This window comes from Glycine max, chromosome 2 (genome assembly GCF_000004515.6).
Source record: "Glycine max cultivar Williams 82 chromosome 2, Glycine_max_v4.0, whole genome shotgun sequence".
NCBI classification, from domain to species: domain Eukaryota; kingdom Viridiplantae; phylum Streptophyta; class Magnoliopsida; order Fabales; family Fabaceae; genus Glycine; species Glycine max.
The window spans coordinates 7630551-7649986 of NC_016089.4; the positions used below are offsets into that span (position 1 = coordinate 7630551).

Consider the following 19436-nt stretch of genomic DNA (forward strand, 5'->3'; position numbering starts at 1 on the left):
GGGTATCTTTCACATTCTTGATCAAAACATTGAATGATCATATGTTTCACACTGTAACTAACGTTCAACACCGTAAGTCGACTACCAAGGATCAAAAGATCAACAAACGATAGTCCTCAGACGAAATTAGGGTATGACAGTTGCCCTTCTTTACTTATCTTTTATTGGAAATAAAAGGGAAGTAAAGATAAGGACACTAATTTCGTTCGAGCGATCTTGCTATTCGACCGGGCAAATGGCAAAAACCAAGGAAGTGAAACCGAGAAAACATGAGGACATTGAAGTTCTGTAGAGCGGAAGACATCTGAAGTTCTCCTTTTTTTCTTCTTCTTCTTTTAAAAAGCATAGAAACAAAGGACATCGAATCCTATGAAGCACAAAGACAAGGACATTGAGTCCTATAATAGACCAAAGACTTTGAAGTCTTATAAAGTGTAAAAGATGGAAGACATGGAAGTCTTTGAAATGTAAATAACAAAGGACTTTGAGTCCTATGAAAACATAAAGACAGAGGACTTTGAGTCCTATGAAAGATAAAAGCAAGGACTTTGAGTCCTGTGAAAGATAAAAGAGACGACTTTGAGTCCTGTGAAAGATAAAGGCGAGGACTTTGAGCCCTATGAAAGATAAAAGTAAGGACTTTGAGTCCTATGAAAGCATAAAATTGATGACTTTGAGTCGTATGAAAGATAAAAGCGAGGACTTTGAGTCCTATGAAAGATAAAGCGAGGACTTTGAGTCCTATGAGAGATAAAGGCAAGGACTTTGAGTCTTATGAAAGATAAAGGAAAGGACGTTGAGTCCTATGAAACAAGCCAATAGGTACTAGTACCAAAGGGCTTAACCTTATGAGAAAGCAAGAGGTTGACTCTTTGAGAGGGTCTCTCATCCTAAACTCAAAAGATTAGATTTGGGAAATTGGTATAAAGAGAAGTCTATGCACTTATAGCCTAGTATGAACATGATGTTTGGGATGCAGATGCATGCAATCTTCATCTTGAAATGCTAGTAATGTAAAAAGGTTTTGAATCATGAAAAATGTGTAATGCTCATGACAATTTTTCTTATTTTTGTGATTTTGATTTTGATTTTTTGCTTTTTTTTCTTTTTTTATGGAAAACACAGATTATCTGTCTCTTTCTGAAAGACGTGATGACTCATGAGACCTCATCCTATCTTTTGCAAACCTCTTTGGGGACTCCCTTAGAGTGTATGTTTTGTTTGATTTAGCCACTTGAAAATTTTGGAGTGATGACAATGGAGCCTTTTGACATTTAATCAATCAACTGAAATATTGATCCTAGGGTTTTCCCCTGTTCTTTTGTTTAAAACTTTGACGATTTTGCACAGCAAGAACATATAAGGCTTTGGGACCGATCGCATGCACCATGAAAGGATGACAATGGATGGTTACACTTTGGTGTATGACCAAATGAAACTTTCCTGACTTAAGATTATAGAGTGATGCCAAGGATCTGTCGATCCCACTGAAACTTGATGACATGGTCTGATCCCGAAAAAATTTATACTACAAAGGCCATCATTGGATTCAAAAAGGAATCCTAAGAAGTCCGCATGAGTGACTAACATCAAATGTTTATCCTACTATGATAATTGCCGGTGTTAAAAATTTTAATTAGTTGAATAGTATTTTTCTTAGAGTTAATGATTTGATAATTTACAATTGATTAAGGAAATGGAACCTTACAAATGATATTATCTGTAATACTTCATTAATAGATCATTTGTAATAACAATTTTGCCGCGAGATTTTTACGAAATAATTTGTTTGGATATGGAATATGATCCTTAATCATCTCGTATATGATTAAAACGCTAAAATATTTAATTGCTTTCATTTGATTTAGTATTCATATTAGTTGTTTGTTTCATTTTAGCGTTGCATCTTCATTTAAACGTCATCGGTTGTATCTGTAAGACTTTGATAAAGTCACGGCATATTTATACTCCTGATTCAACAAATCCATTAAAATCTATTTTAAGAGTGCATGCGTCAATGTGAATCCATCATCCCGTCCACTGACTTTAAGAATGTAGTTTGATTTGCTCCCTCTTATTTCAGAAATTTGATTCCCAGTTAAGTGTTAATAAAGTAATTGCCAATGCAAATGTTTTCTGATAGATTTTATAGATTCCATGTTGAAATTGAAGGTCTTTTCCACACAAATAGAGTCATTAAATCATAATGTCCAATTCTTAGTTGAACCCTCCAAGTTTTGGCATGCATGTGAGTTATAAAAATGGCTGGTTTAGACTTTCGAATATAGTTTTAGGATGCTGAAAGTTGTTACACTTACGAAACAAGAATAGATATGACACATGTACACAGGCATGGGGAGTGAAACACTAAAAAATGAAAGTAAAGAATAACAGATTTAATCAAATAACACAAACTAGTGGTAATTCAATGTTGAAGAAAATCAAGTGGCAAAATGTTTTATGGAGTTCGTGAGGGCATTACGCCCAAACCCTTTTCCTTGGGACAAGATCTGATGTCTTTATCTCATCTATCTTTGCAGCAACAATAAAATCATTCATAGTTAAACCTCCTGCAAAATTTTGAACCATTTCAAATGTTATAAGATGAGAATACGTGTATGTATATTCATGGGTACGTATAATAAGAATAATTCTCACTTTAAGAATGTGAGAACAATAATTATTGATCATATAATGGTACACAAATGATCAAGATTAGAAGTTAATAGTTACATGACTACTTAAAAAAAGAATCATGTAATCTTATTTTTTAATCTTCACTATTCAAATACGATATAATATTTATTTTAACAGATAATACGATTTAATAATTAAGATTTATAATTCTCTTTTTGTTTTTTGCAATAAGTGTTCTATAATCTATATGATGTATATATAATGAGTAACTCCTTTACACAGACATTGGAACTAGAACTAGAACCAATTATGGCCTAGGTGATGTTCCATGAGGGGATGTTGAACCCCACTACCAGGAACTTGCAACCAATAACTAAAATAAATGCTAAATAAAATGAAAAAAATGAATATATTGAGATTTTGATGCTAAAATGAAAATCTGATATCAAATTGAATGTGGAAACACAAGGGTGCAAATTTATTGCTTACCAATGGAAGCTGTCCATAGTTCTGCTCTGACTTGATTTGGTTGCTCCAAGTAGATATTTGGGAAATGGCCCAAAGCCTCAACAACCTTAGAGATCCTGTTAATGAGTTCAACCCCACATTTAAAATCTCTTAACTTCCACAAGCATTGAATTTTAAGTCCACCTTCCTCATTCACAAGTCTCCAACCCACAACCTGCAGAAATGAAGAGAAAATGAGTTTCAGAAGGTGGAAAAAGTAAGACGGACAATCAGGTAGTTATTCCAAACATCCTTCTCTTTGATTAAAAATTCACAATCAGGTAACTATTAAGTTTTAAGATTCTTTTTGAGTTTTTATTATTAAAGAAATATAATAAAAGAACATGCAAATTAGTATTTACCACTGAAAATGCTAATTGTAACTAAAAGCTATCCAGAACAATTATACATCACTTCACTTTATAAATAAAAATTCTGCATGTCCAACCATTGAAAAAACTTGAAAGCAATATCTTGGCAATTTGTGTTTCAACTAAATAAACATAACCAAATGTGCTGCAAAAACAGGATCAGATTTTAAAACTTGAAGAGGCAGAAAATTAGCATACACTGACTAAAAAAGCCCAACTAAATGCATCTTCAATATTCATAAATTTTTCAGAACAGAGCAGAATAAAATTGGTTGGATTGTTGATTTTGATCACAAATATTACATTCATCATATATGGGGTAGCATTTCAAACACTGTATTCACCAGATTATGATCAGAAACCCCACAAATTAAGAGCCCTTATTTCTTCATATAACCTTTCACATGCAGTGTGTATAATGTATATATACTCTAAGAATGGCAACAAATGAATTTACATTATCATGGCATCAAAATCTTTTGATCAATTAGTTAAATGTTTGATCCTCATCACCTGCTCTCTCTTCATAATCATATTAACATTTCAGCCCAGCATCAACTCAGCTACTCAAGCTTAGGAGCTATGGTTTGTATAAAATTTTAAGCTTACCTTTATTTTAATTTATTGGTATTATATATATATATATATATGTAAAATAAAGTGTAGAAGAAAAGGAGGCTACTCCATTACAACTCCAAGTTCATGGTTTCAACAAGGACTTACAAGGGTACTCATTAATCACTTACCCATGCGATTGCTGGCAGCAAGAACTGAACCAAGGCCTTATAAGGTATATAAGACAAGTGCTTTGGTCCTTACCAGAAAGAATCACCTGCTGCATATGTATTTATATATGCACAGTGCTACGAGTAGATCAAGAACCTGATTTACACATCATCCCAAAATACATGACATCATACCAGAGTAACACATTCCGAGTTCAATATTTTGATTATTTCTAGGCATAGGTACTATAATTTATAACCCACTCTATATAGAATATAGAAGACATAAACAACCCACATTTTTTCGCTCTAAAAGGTGAGCCATCCCAAGCAAATAGAGACAAACCATTTCTATAGAATATACTACCATTTCTTTCATGAATTTAATTGAAATGACGTAGATTTACTATCTGATAACGAATTAACATATAATTTAGTTTTTTTTTATCGACCAATGTTAATTTGTTAGAATATTAGTTTTTGTCTGCAGAGGGGGTCAAAGTGGCAAACTTCTTCCAAACTTCTTCCTAAATCATCCAACTCACATTATATCTCCCGTTAATTTAGTTAGTTACGTTAAATTTGTTAAGATAAGGAATTCTACTCTTTCTCTGAAGCATATATGGGTAAGGAAATGTTGGTGGTTACCTTTCTAATGAGCGTCTGGGCGTCATCCAGCGAGATGGGGGGCTGCGAAGGGGAAACGGGAGCACACTCCTGCTGCGAGAGGGCGAGAGCAGTGATGGTGGGGATGAGGATTTTGTGCTCGGTGTTGCTGTATCCCAGCACTTTCTCCCCGAAGGAACTCTCAAGCTCCGCGGGGAAAGGGTCCCGCGCCCCGAAGTCCCCCAGGAACTCGTTCACGTCGATGGCGCGCGTGACCAGGAGCGAAGGTGACGACGACGCGCCACGGCCACGAGCGAGGAGGGACGTTGGGGCGCGTGGGGGGCACGCCATGGGGCGTGCCACGGGGAGTACTAGGTTGAGGTTGAGGTTGCCTGTGATGGCCATGTATGCGTGCGCGCTGACACTGTCTTGTGTTATGGTTGTTGTTGGTTGGGTTGGGAAGTTGGAATGGATAAAATGGAATTGGTTTTGTTTGTGGCTAGTGAGTGGAATGGAACGAAGGATGTTGTGTGGTGTGGTGGTCAACAGCAATATATTATGTTATCCAGTGGTGGAGGGAACTCTAATCTAATGCCAATGTTTTTTATTTCTGTTGAATTTCTTGTTTCGTGTGTTGGATTGAACAAGTAGTTGCGATGAAATGAAATCTTCATTTCATCCTTTATATTTAAAAAAAAAAATAAAGGCACTATCGTATTTACTCTGCCACAACACAAACTATATTTTTCAGTTTTTAAACTTTTGTTTAGATGTGGTGGATTAGAGATGATGGAATCAGAGAGGAAAAGATCGAGAACCAATGGAATATTTTTATTATTTGAATGGGTTGATAAAACAGGAAAAATGGAAATTGTATTACTATGGTCTACCAAAATCAATTTCTTCTTCAATATATTTGAAATGAGTGGAAATGATTGTGGTTTTTTTTATTCAATTTTTATTTTAAGTTTAAAAATCAAATAAATGTGTTTATAATATTAAAAATGTTTTCTAAAATAAATGAGGGGATAAATCTATTTTTATGTATGTAAATTTTTTACAAATAATTTTTTTAATTACCTAAAAAAGGAATGCATGTGATAAAAAATAATTTTATACAAGGTTGTTTTTTTAATTCTAAAATATACTAAAACGTTATTAATGCAATGTAATGTTGAAAATGCTTTGAGGCATTTGTTTGTGGATTGTGGTGTATTCGAGTAGTTCTAGTGACTTGGTTGGAGAGGAGGGAAAAAGTTATCCTTTCTCTTATAGTGTGAGGATCAAGGTGAACGCACTATATTCGTAATGTTGCATGACAAGATGACATGCATTTCGAGGAATGCTAGGCAAATTGTGGAAGCGAGCAAGGAAGTGACTACATAGGGAATTTGCTTGTGAAAAATTGTTTAGAGTTATGAGAGATGGGTCTATTTTTAAGTGTTTGAAAACTTGGGGATTGAAAATAAAGTTTTTTCAATATCTGTGGATAATGCCTCTTACAATGACTCATTCATAAGATGTTTCAAAGAGAATATATCTCTAAGTAGTAAGTTATTCTTTGGTGGCTCTTTGTTTCATGTTAAATGTTGTGTTCACACATTGAATTTGTTAGTGCAAGATGGCCTTAGTACAATTAAGGATATCATTTTCAATATTCGTGAAAGTGTCAAATATATTAACCACAACGATGCAAGACTAAAGGCATTTTGTGATGTTGTTGAGAAAAAACGCTTGAAAGAAAGGAAACTTGTTATTGATTGTCCAACAAGATGGAATTCAACCTTTAACATGCTGTCAACTGCTTTGAAATTTAAGACTGCATTTGCTTCTTACAAAGAAAGAGAGCCTCACTATAATTATGCACCTTCACTTGAGGAGTGGAATCAAGTTGAGAAAGTTTGTAAGTTGTTGGAATTTTTAATCTTGCTACTCATGTCATCTCAGGTATAATAACAATTTTTTTTTGTATTTTATTATATCACTTTGTTATCCCTAAAAGTCTTTAATATAACTATTATTTAAGCGCAGGTAATGAATATCCGACTGCAAATTTGTATTTAGCATAAATTTGGAAGGTTAAACAAATACTTGATAAGGAGATTGAAGAAGAAGATCTCTTCATGAGGGAAATGGTAGGTCCAATGAAGAAAAAGTTTGACAAATATTGGGGGGAATGTAATATGTTGATGGCTATCGCAAGTGTTTTGGATCCTATGTGCAAATTTCATATGGTGAGTATATGTTTTCCCTTGATATATTCTAAAGAAGTTGTTGATGAGAATATAAAGGAGGTGAAAAGTTCATTTGAAGAATTGTATGATGAGTATGTAGGTCTATCTTTACAAGAGTCTACGTCTAGTGTTGTTAATTTGGATGATAATATTTCATCATCCTCCCAATTCAATACTTCAGTTGTCACTGGTTTTGACGAAATTATGAGCATGCTACGTGAAAAGGAAGCTGCTTCTCCTATAAAATCAGAGTTGCAAGATTATCTTGATGAAGGTATTTATGCTCCTAACACTAATTCCTTTAGTGCTTTGGACTGGTGGAGGAACAATAGCATGAAACATAAGATATTGTCTAAGATGGTTGCTGATATACCAGCTATTCCAATTTCAAATGTGGCATCGGAGTCCACATTTAGTGCTGGAGGTAGAGTAATTGATGAATTTCGCTCTAAATTAAACGAAGAATCTATTGAAGCTCTAATTTGTGGTGGAGATTGGTTTCGTCAGAAATATAATGTGAAGAAAAAATCAAAGGTTAATATTACTTATTTAATTTTTATAAGTAATATTTAATCATTTTCTAGCAACTTGTTCATTTATTTATGTAGTGTTTTTTCGTCCAGTAACTAACATATATGTTTTTTTTTTCTTATTTTGAAGGCAGAAAAAGAAGAGATACAAATCACGTTGAAGTTTTGATTGTCTTGTGTGGTTAGAGAGCTTGCATGCATTGAAATTCTTATGGTGAATATGGAGGAACTAATGATGAAATGACGTTACTATTAATTTTATTGGTAGATATTTTATGTATCAGTTCTGTTCAAATAGAATGGAGATGTAGGCTTTATTTTTTGGTTATAATAATTAATATGTTGGTTTGATAGACTTGGATGATACTACCTCAAGTATGAGGTTTCTTTTGTTTTAGATTATTTTATATCATTTGGTGATTTCTGTTTATATTATTAATATATTTTTAGGACTACCAACTAAATTAACGTTAGATTAAAAATTAAGGCAAATTATATATTAAGGCCTTGTTTAGCCTATTATAGAAGGTGTGTTTTTTTTTTGGTAAAAACAACTAGGAATATTAAAGATTTAATGTGAAGAAGGTTTTTAAATAGGCTTTTAAATAGACTACCAGGCTAGGCTCAGGCCTTTTAAAGCCTGACCTGGCCTATTCCTACCCCTAACTCCAACACACTTAATACACTTTAAAGAATATTTTCACTCGAGTTAGCATCGGCCAAACTGACACAAAATACATATTTACTACATTAAGATATTCCAAGAATAAATTAATATTTGTATTTATTATAGGAATGATTTAAAAAAAAAAATGCCAGCCATAGTCATTAAATATCAATCAATGATTTATAAATGTATACCAACAAAATAATTAAAGAAACATAAACAAAGGCAACCATGAGTATGGACGAATCTAGAAAAATTGTTTAGTGGGGGCAAGAAAATGTTATTTTTTTATCCGTGACAAGAAAATAATGTATTATATATTTACATAAGAAAAATAATATAAAATTTTACCTGATATATAATTTTCTGATAAAACTCCCCATTACTTATATAAGCTTTTACAAATTATAATCAAGTCAATATGTGTGTTTCTCAGTGACTTTGTGTATGTATTTAGTATTATACAAGCAAAATAGTAAATATTATAAAGATAAAATGGTAAAATTAGTACTAATTTATTAGCTCTTTTATATCTTAGTTATAACTTTATGCATTCATCTAAAAAATGATTATTTATGGGGACAACACCTATTTTTTTATCAAGCAAAATCTTTTTTTTATCAAATACATATTAGAAACAAAATATCTTGTGGGTGCAATTTCCCTATAGTCTCTAATCCCTAACAATGATGATTAAATCTAAGACCCAAAGTATATTATCCAAACACTTGACTATATTGTCTAAAAAACATTTAACTACTAGTCTTTGAAATTATAATGATTGGCTACATGTTAACAAAAGAAATAAATAAAAAAGAGTGAAGGACCAATTTAATCTTTGAAATTATAACGATCAATTAAATTGGTCCCTATAATTTATAAAATGATAATCAATTTCTATAATACAAATATATTTATTTAATACATTAAAAACATTTAAAGAATCATTTAATATTTGTGCTTATCATAAAAAACTAATTAAGCATAGTTAGTAAATATTAATAGAAGAATCATAAATGTATCAACAAAATAATTAAAAAAAGACAAAGAAAATACCAATATGTCAATAAAAGAAATAATTAAAGAAATAGGTATTTTGCGTCAGTTTGCTAGAGGCTAAATACATGACAAGATGAAGTGTACCAAGCTCCAAGACAAACAAAAAGTACAAGGTGTCACTCAGGTGAGGTCTTCTACCTTTTTAGTGACAAAAAATACTCATTTTGGTAAATATTTCTTGACCAATCCCATTATGGTAATTAGCTTTTATTTTTAACCTATTGTGGTGGAAAAGCCTTAAGTATTGCATTAATTGGTGATGGAATTGAATTAATTTTTTTTAATGATTTTTGGCTTAATGGTAAATTTTATCACTCAACTTTTATTATTTTGTGATGGAAAAGCCTCAAGTTTTCAATTTTTTTACCACTGACAAAAGATAAAAGATGAGTAATTTTAACTTTTGATATTAATTATAATTGTAACCAACTTAAAAAAAGTGATTTTTTTTGCATTGATTATAATCATATTAATGTAGAAAGTCATTTTTTCTATATTGATTATAACTACAACCGGTATATAAAAATTTAGAAAATTTAATTTTTATATTGTTTTATTACCAACGTGATAATAAAATGTATAAAAAAAATTGATGATAAAATATGTAAAATGTTAAAATTTTGATAGTAAAATTCATGAAAAGTACATTGAGTGATAAAATCTACAAAATTATGAAAATTAAGTGATAGAATGCACAAAAATAAAATTTGGATAGTAAAATTTCACAAAATAGTAAAAGTTTGTAATTAAACCATAACTTTTATAAAGAATTGGGAATTCCGTAGTTGACCTCTATGGTTTTAGGAGGGAAAATTGTGGGCCTGTGTATATTCTTTTTAAGTAATTAAATAGTAATAAGTGTTAAAATAGTGTATTAGCATTTAATGATTGTAATCAACATTTAAATTAGCATTATTTAATGACGTTTCTCAAAATTCAAATAGATAAGAATAAAAAGAGATTTTGGATTTTGTTAGTATTTCCACATTTAAAGTAATAAATATTAAAATAAAAAATGCATTAGCATTTATCGACATTTTATTAGAATTCAAATTATCATTTTGTCGAAATTCAAATAAATCAGAATATGAAGAGATTTTATGTTTTTATTTTTATTTTCACAATTTAAGTACTTAAGTAATAGAATTTAAAATAAAAAATTGATTTGATAAAAAAATAAAATTGGTCCATTTTGATATAAAGAAAAGAAAAAACTGCTTTAGCATTTATTCACGCTTTATTAAAATTTAAATAGATCATAAGAAGAATTTTTGGATTGTTTAAGTATTTTCAGAATTAAAGTAATTAAATAATAAAATTTAAAAGATAAAGCAATGTATTAGCGTATAATTACATTTTATCAAAATTCAGATTAGCCTTTAAAGATTTTTTCTCTAAAGGAAAAAAAAATAGATATTATTTTACAGGAAAATAAGATAAAATTAATTCTCTAAAATCATAATTTTTTGAGAATTTTTTTAGTAATTATTGGTATCAAATATGAGAATCATAGTTTTGAATCTAATATCTCTTCCGTCTATCAAATATTTCCTAATTTTGATGGTAAAAAAATAATAATAAATTTTAATGCATGACATCCGTGTCGAGTGAACCACTAGGGTCCTTTTGTAAACACAAAACACAGGAGAACCATTGTGAAAAAGAAAAAAAACACGTGGAGTAAAAAAACATTAATGATAGGCGTTTAATTTTTCTGAAGTTTTCAGAACCATTAAATACAGGATTGAGTTTTCTTTTAATTGGGTTTGACTAATCTTAGAAATCTGTTTTCAAAGGACCAGATTCACCATTTGCTCAGATATTACGTCCAGGTTCACAGGGTAGAGGTTATTATAAATTGACGCAGCTTTAGCTAGAGAAGAACGAAAACCAACAGGGAGCACTTGCGGAGAGGGTTGTCTTTTGGGTCATCCTTTTCCCAATTCAATAACTCTCTCTCTCTCTCTTGCTCCCTACATTTTCGATCACTTTAAAGTCTCAAACGTAATGGCTGAAAGCGCGGTGACGAACAGGAAGCGCAGCAGCGGGGACGACGCCGTTTCGGAGAATGACAGAAAGCGGAAGAATATGGTGGCACGCAACATGGACCCGGCTGAGGCGTTGGCCTTGACGCGGCACGAGTTCGGGGAGCACGGTGGCGTAAACATGTCGATCGAGGCCTCGGCGACGTTCACGGTGATGGAGCCGGAGACCCTCGGTCGCATGTTCGCCGGCGAGCTGGGCCCGGACCGCGATTTCTTCATTTACAGCCGCCACTTCAACCCGACGGTTGTCAACCTGGGCCGCCACATGGCCGCCCTGGAAGGCACGGAGGCCGCCTACTGCACAGCCAGCGGCATGGCCGCGATCTCCTCGGTACTCCTCCAGCTCTGTAGCACCGGCGGGCACGTGGTCGCCTCCACCACTCTCTATGGTGGGACTCACGCCCTCCTCACGCACTTCCTCCCCGGGAAATGCAACATCACCACGACGTTCGTGGACATCGCCGATTTGGAAAGCGTGGAGAGTGCCATCGTGGAAGGGAAGACGAACGTGCTGTACTTCGAGTCCATGGCGAATCCGAGCCTGAAGGTCGCAGACATTCCGGAACTGTGCCGCGTGGGACACGCAAAGGGCGTCACGGTGGTCGTCGACAACACCTTCGCTCCCATGGTCATCTCCCCCGCTCGTCTCGGCGCTGACGTCGTCGTTCACAGCATCTCAAAGTTTATCAGTGGCGGTGCTGATATTATTGCAGGTACGTTTCCTTCTCTCTTCATTTACTATTATTTTATTCTCATAAAATATTGTCTGCGATTAAATTGTGGAAATAATAATTGGTTATGCATTTTTTCGCCGTGGAAATTATTATCTCTTCAATGCTCCTGAAACTGATCTGTGATAGTTACGGTTGACTATTAAAATTCTATAGGAATATATAATAAATTTGGTTAAATAAATTTTTTAGTCTTTTAATTTATTTTTAGATTTAATTTATTTTTTTAATTTTTTAAATTGATTCATTTTGTTTTTTTAATTTTTTTAAACTGATTTAATTTATCCTTTCAATTTAAATTATAAGAAATCATGGTAACAATTTAAAACTGTTTGATTTTAAACGGTTACAAAATCTATATTAAAAAAATGAATTAAAACATCAAATTGAATTGATTTTAAAAAATAAAATATCAACCTGAGAAAAAAAATTAGAAATTAAACTTAAATAATAAATTATAGAATTAAAAAACTAATTTAACCAATAAATTATCATTTTTTATGATTTTATGTAACTGAAATTTAAATAAATAATAAATGAAAACATTTATGATAATATAAAGTATTAAATTTTGTTAAAATCAATTTTGTCGTTTTTAATTAATGATTTTGCTTGACTGAAATTCAATTTAAAATAAATAGTAAATGAACAGATTTATGACATCGGATTTTAATATTGTTATTGAAAAATCTTTTCTTTTTCTCTTCCTCATTCTCATTCTCACGATGTGTATATTCAAATATTGTTTAACAAATTAATTACATTAAAATTCTTAGATTTCTCTAAACACTAAAAATTTTACAAATATATAAGTCTTAGATTTCCTTTTTTTTATGTTATTCTCATATTAGAGATTTATTTTGGCAATTTATATGTTCATTTTTAATATAAGTTTTTACTATGCAAATCATTAAAATAAAACTCCAATTTTAATAAATAATAGCATTAAGTTTTATCTTTTTTATTTTCTCTTTTTCATTTCTAAACTTATTTTGCCATACAAGAAATACTAGGAATCGCGAAAGCGATAATATTCTTTTTCGACGAAAGTCCTTGTTCTTTGCCCTTTGCTCCTGTCCCGAATGCACACCATGTGAACATACGATCTTGTCTTTTCGGTCACTTGTCATATTTTCGTTATCCACGTGTTAGTTGCAATGTGATAGTGATATAGTTCTATTATAATAATTTTATTATGTATAATAATAGTATATAAGTTTTCGTAAAAAAAGAAAATAGTTTATATTTATCGTAAAATATTTTTATAGTGTTCATGTATTATAATTAACATTTTTTACATATTATTTTATGAATGGTTTTTGTTATTATTCAATTCCTTTTAATATGCATCCTGTCTTGAGAATGAAGGTTTTGATTTGGTGAAATTGGAAATGTAAAGTGACAATCGATGTTGCAATGGACAGGGGCTGTGTGCGGGCCTGCGAGCCTAGTGAATTCGATGATGGACCTTCACGACGGGTCCCTGATGCTGCTGGGTCCAACAATGAATGCGAAGGTGGCGTTTGAACTGTCAGAGAGAATCCCACACTTGAGCCTTAGGATGAAGGAGCATTGCCACCGTGCGTTGGTGTTCGCCACAAGGCTCAAGAAATTAGGGTTGAAGGTGATCTACCCAGGCCTTGAAGATCACCCACAGCACAAATTGCTGAAATCAATAGCCAACAGGGAATATGGCTACGGTGGGCTTCTTTGCATTGACATGGGAACGGTGGAGAGGGCAAACCTGTTAATGGCTCACTTGCAAAATGATGCTCAATTTGGATTCATGGCTGTTAGCTTGGGGTATTATGAGACCCTCATGTCCTGCTCTGGTAGCAGCACTAGCAGTGAGATGACTGAGGAGGAACAGAAGCTTGCTGGAATCTCCCCAGGCCTGGTAAGGATGTCCATTGGATACATTGGCACATTGGAGCAGAAATGGAGTCAGATGGAAATGGCACTCGAAAGATTCCAGGAAAAGGAGCCACTAGTTTAATTTTACTTCTATTTATTACTATTTTGTTGGACTAGCTACCGTTTTGAACCGCTTCAGTACATTGTCAATACAATAAACTACTGTTTAGTTTACTTCATAAATTTCTTGTTTTTGGTTTATTTTATAAATATTCTTTTATATATATAAACCTCTGTATTTAATTTCATACTCTTCTAACTTTCACTAAACTTTGACACCCCTTATGCCAAATTAAATATTTGTTAATAAACTTATTTAATTATGATTAAAATCAATTACCTTATTTATAAAAAAAATTATCCATTTAAAAATATTTACTTTTAGTTTAAAATTATCATACTATTTTTAAAAAAATTTCATAATAGAAATAATTTAAAACATGTCTGATAAATTAAGAATTACTCCTAATCGACATCTAATCAAGCAACCCCCAATGATGTTGCAAAATCTAGTTTCCGTATGAAAATGATCATGTTTGCTAATTATAGCCCAGTTTATAAGATCCTCTTTGTCCATATTTCCGTTTGTCTCTTGAAATCTTTTGAATTTCTACTTGTGAAAAGAACAAAAATACCATTTCCACCTTCATTCTTGATGCCATTATCTTGATCATCCATTCAAGACTATAGACAGAGAAACAAAAAAAATATAGGAAACAAATATATGAAAGGAAACAATAAAACATAAAAGTAAAATAAAAATAAAAAATAGAAGTCTTTCGAACGGATAAAAAGAAAAATTACCTGATATGTATGCATGTCAATTTGAGAATGTATTTTCTTACCTTAACAAAGAGACATGGAGAACTTTTTCTATCAAGAAACGATTGCGAATAGCGGCAAGGTGAGTGCTCTCAATGGGACGACAGGTGATCGACCCCCTAAACCACCGAATGGAGATGGGGAAGGACTGAGATCGCCATTCACAACGTCCTTAAGAGACAAGGTTCTAGGGAAACCAACGGAACCAAAGGAGATACGTAACCTGCTTCGTGAGGGAACCATGCAGATGGAACTTGAAGGTGGGAACAGATTGCTACCAAAGTTCTCCCTGGATGCAACAGTTTTTACGAAGCTATGTGAGTCGTGGAAGAAGTTTTTGGTTTTAAAACTACTGGGGAAAAGGATAGGGTTCTTGGCGTTGCGTGACAAGCTAAAGTCTCAGTGGAAGTGTTCTGGGGGTTTTGATCTGATGGATGTGGATAATGGATACTTCCTTATCACTTTCGACTTTGAAGATGACAAGAATAAAGCGATTAGTGAAGGCCCATGGATGATATACGATCATTAATTAGCTGACAGTTCGTCCTTGGTCACGACATTTTTCTGTTACAGAGGATAATATTGATACGACTCTCGTGTGGATCCTCTTTCCAAACCTAGGAATGGTTTACTATGATGATAGTGTGCTCTTGACCATTGCCTTGGCGATGGGGACGCCATTACGGGTTGACATGAATACTGCAAATCTGGTACGAGGCCGTTTTACCAGAGTATGCATTGAAATCGACTTAACCGTTCTGGTGGGAAAATTCTACCTTAATGGAAAATGGTACAATGTTGAATATGAGGGTTTGCATATTTTATGTGCATCATGTGGTTGTTATGGCCACTTACGATGAAATTGCACCACCAAAGTTCCATTAAACGACGACCAACGCAGGCATAGGGAAACTAGATCAGCAAGATACGATAGGGGAAGATACTGCGAATCCAAAGATACCAGGTTTGGGTAAGGATTTAATTCCAGAAGATATTCAAAAAAGGAAGAAAATTGGAAACAATAGGGGGGGGGGGGGGGGGGGTCAATCTGCTCGAGATTCCCAACTGCAAATCTTCCTCCGATATTCAGGGCCGGGAAAGAAGATATCTAATGATAAAGAGATATGGGATTCAATTATACAATCAGTTAATACTATTGATGCCAAAATCCCACAGAGGCCCCACGCGCCTTCAAGGCCACCAAAGATACCCAAGAAGAATGACAAAATGCACTCCTGCACTGAGCTTAAGAGCAAGCAGCCCATCATGGGCCAAAAAGCCAATCACGCGGCCACAACCTCAAATGAGCGACATGGCAACAGGGTCATTCATGATGAGCCAATGATATGCGATTTAGGGATGGGAGGTAAAACAATACACGCATTTGAGCATGTCCAGGGCAACCATTATCGTCTTCATCATAAGGATCCTGTTGGTGTTCATGATAAGGAAGCTATGATGATTGATAGTGGACCGGATAATCCTCAATAGGCCTTGGCCTCAATGATAAAGCTTGATGATGCAAGGGATGAGGTGGTGCACTCCCCGCCAGAGTTGACCATGGCGAACTGAATAGGGCTTAATCCATTCCCATCTTAAAATCATCTTATGATAGTTTTCAAAGAGTTGAATACATTGGCGTGGAATGTTCATGGAGTAGTCAACGCAAAAGGTAGAAGGAGAGCTAAGGAACTAGTTCGAATGTATAGACCAAGTATCTTTATTTTACTGGAAACACATTGGCCATTTCGTGTTGTTGAATCCTTTTGGCAATCAATGAGCTATGAAGTTGGTGAACTTCTTGAAGCTCAAGCCCATGTTGGAGGAATCTGGATTCTGGTGGAAAAGAATAGTCAATTCTAGATTAATACCTTTGACATCTTTTCATAAGCAGTAAACTTTAAGATCTCGAAAAAAAGCTATCACTATTAGAAAATATATTTTTTACATCGATTAATTATGACTTTTTCCATCGATTTTTAATAAATGTTGAAAGTATTATCATTAATATCGATTTTTTAAAATCGATGTTAACATAAAATTGACTACATCGGTTATTTAAATAACCGATATTATATTATAAAAATTACATAAAAAAATATATGAAGGTTGACGGTTCACATCGGTTTTTATATAGAACTGATGTTAACGTATATTGATTTTTATAAAAAATTGATGTTAACGTATAACATCGATTCTGTATAAAAACCGATGTTAACCTACAAAGTTTAACATCATTTTAAGTAAAAAAACTGATGTTAACATTTTTTTACGTTAACATCGGTTTTTAATAGAAACCAATTATATTGGTTAGAATGTGCGTAGTAAAAACATCTTTTTTTAGTAGTGTACTAGTGGTTCTATAAGAGAAATAAAATATCACATTGGTTAAAAATAATCATCTCTTAAACCATTTAATTTTATGAGTAATCTTGGAATGTAATTAAAATTTATAACAAATTAACTAATCTAATCACTTATATTGGTCTTGATGAATTAACTAATTGGTTTTTAATGTTATTTTTGGATTACTTAAGAGTAAATTTTCAATTTACTTGTAGCAACTTTTCTAACTAATATATTTTTATTAATTTATTAACTTTATCCATAAGTAAAGTGCGGGACACAGGTTTGGGTGTGAGTATATAGGTACCCAGTAGGTACGGGATAAAATTCATACCCAATGGGAATTAAAGTTGCTACCTGTGCGGGTATTGGACCGACTATGTGCTAAGTATTTTATTTAAATGCGAGTATGAGGATGAGTATTATAGGACCCTACCTAGATCCTATCTATTGTCATCCCTAATCTCAACTCTCAAACGAATCTCCCTTTTCTATGAAAATAAACAACTTCTAAAGTCAGGAATGTGTTACCCATATCTTTAAAGGTTTGCTAATGGTGGACCACTTGTTAGAAACCAAAACATATCGGTAATTGAAGGTTACTCACCGGAATAAAATAATAATATAAAATTAAAACTATCCAAAATATGAATAAAATAAAAAAACATAATTCATATTAAATGGAGATAGGTTACAAGTTTAGTGGGTATCAAGCTAGTTTGGTGATTCAGACTAAAGAAGGGAAACCTGTTTAACCAGATTTTTTTTTAATACATTTCAATTTTTTATAATTGAAAATTTCCTTTTTTCTAATTTCATCAATTCTTCCTTGTCACCATATCCATCCGTAGAAGCTACCGGAGGCATCGATGGAGATCTTTGAGGCACAACATGAAGCAATTTTGAAGATCTGAAGCAATTTTGTAGATCTAGGTTTTGAAATTTGAAGTGGTTTTGTAGATCTAAGTTCGAACCAAATCCCCACTCCTTAGAAATAAATTCACGGTTGGGCATGGAGAGAATGCAAAACCCAAACGAGTAGATCAAAGAAAATGAAAATTCTTTGAAATGTTTGCTACCTTGAGCACTCTCGACTCCATCATTAAGTTCGCCCAACCCCTCCACAAGATCGGTCATTCATCCCCTTGATAAACCATTATTTGAGTGTGTTTGAGTCCTAATTTTTTTGTCTCATTTTACTTTGTTTTTATCTATTTGTATTAGCATAACTCATGGGGTGTTTGTTAAGTGTTAACAGTTGAGCAAAAAAGTTGGAAACTTGAGAAAAAGGTCAAAAGAGAGAAGAAAATAACCAATTTGGGGTGCCTTTCTTCAGCAGAACCCATCCTATTTTAGCATGGCTCGTGATTGTTTAGCATGGTCATGCCATTTTCAGCACAACCTGTGCCTTCCTTCAACTCCTCTAAATTAATTGATCATTCTAATTAATAATTAATTATGTGTCAGTCACCATTTACTCATAATTAACTGACCAATAGAATGAAAGTGTTCATAAAACTAGCATAATCAAACTAGTAACATGAATGCCCTTTTTACAAACCTCTTTATAATTCATCTTTAATCCTAAATTAAGTCTCGAATGACCAATTGAGGATTAATTTAGAGGAGTATTTTCAGATGCTGGCCATGGGTTGACAAAAAACTTGAGAGGTAATTTACGATTAATCGATAAACGAGGATTCTTAATTATAATTTGAATTAGGGGAAACGAGTACTTGCGAATTCATAACTTGGGTTTGTCTTTATTCATACATCTCTCTTAGAGATTGTTGTCTGGTGTAAGTTTTATTCCTTTGACGTAATTGATAAACAACCTCCCAAATTCAAGATAAAACCCCTCAAAATTATTTGGTTTATTTGGTTTATGCGAGTTGCATTATTCAGGAACACAAATGGTTCATAGGGTATGATATCTGGACTTTCCACTTCACGATACTAGTGCATAGATTCACTTGCATTTATGCAACCTTATTTTTACTCATCACCCCTCTTTCCCCTTTCTTTGATGTTTCCTCTCTCCCGTGGTCATGACCGTCATCATCACACGCTCATTATCTTGGCTACGGTGAATTCGATGCCAAGACCTTTGCATTGTAGTCGATGAAGGTCGGGGTTGAGATGGAGAAAAACAAAAGCCAATGAGTGACAAGTAGTGGTTTTCTCCTATCCTTCATCGTGACAACTTCAACAAGATCAGAAAAACTGGAGAAACAAAAAAAAA

General features: G+C 33.2%; 3 protein-coding genes across 3 annotated transcripts; 2 read left to right on the forward strand and 1 right to left on the reverse strand.

Moving 5' to 3' along the window:
- Positions 1 to 2375: 2375 nt before the first annotated feature.
- On the reverse strand, positions 2376 to 5495 carry LOC100815328 (RuBisCO assembly factor 2-like). The gene is made up of 3 exons (XM_003518577.5): positions 4889 to 5495; positions 3127 to 3319; positions 2376 to 2570 (listed from the first exon to the last, which is right to left on the reverse strand). Exons 1-3 carry the CDS (start codon positions 5249 to 5251, stop codon positions 2479 to 2481), a joined length of 648 nt encoding a protein of 215 aa, XP_003518625.1. The 5' UTR covers positions 5252 to 5495; the 3' UTR covers positions 2376 to 2478.
- A 5680-nt stretch (positions 5496 to 11175) lies between these two features.
- Positions 11176 to 14209, forward strand: LOC100777207 (methionine gamma-lyase). The gene is made up of 2 exons (XM_003519964.5): positions 11176 to 12094; positions 13537 to 14209. Exons 1-2 carry the CDS (start codon positions 11344 to 11346, stop codon positions 14106 to 14108), a joined length of 1323 nt encoding a protein of 440 aa, XP_003520012.1. The 5' UTR covers positions 11176 to 11343; the 3' UTR covers positions 14109 to 14209.
- A 1262-nt stretch (positions 14210 to 15471) lies between these two features.
- Positions 15472 to 16339, forward strand: LOC102668354 (uncharacterized). Its single transcript, XM_006575748.1, has 2 exons — positions 15472 to 15658; positions 15939 to 16339. Exons 1-2 carry the CDS (start codon positions 15472 to 15474, stop codon positions 16337 to 16339), a joined length of 588 nt encoding a protein of 195 aa, XP_006575811.1.
- The last annotated feature ends 3097 nt before the right edge of the window (positions 16340 to 19436 follow it).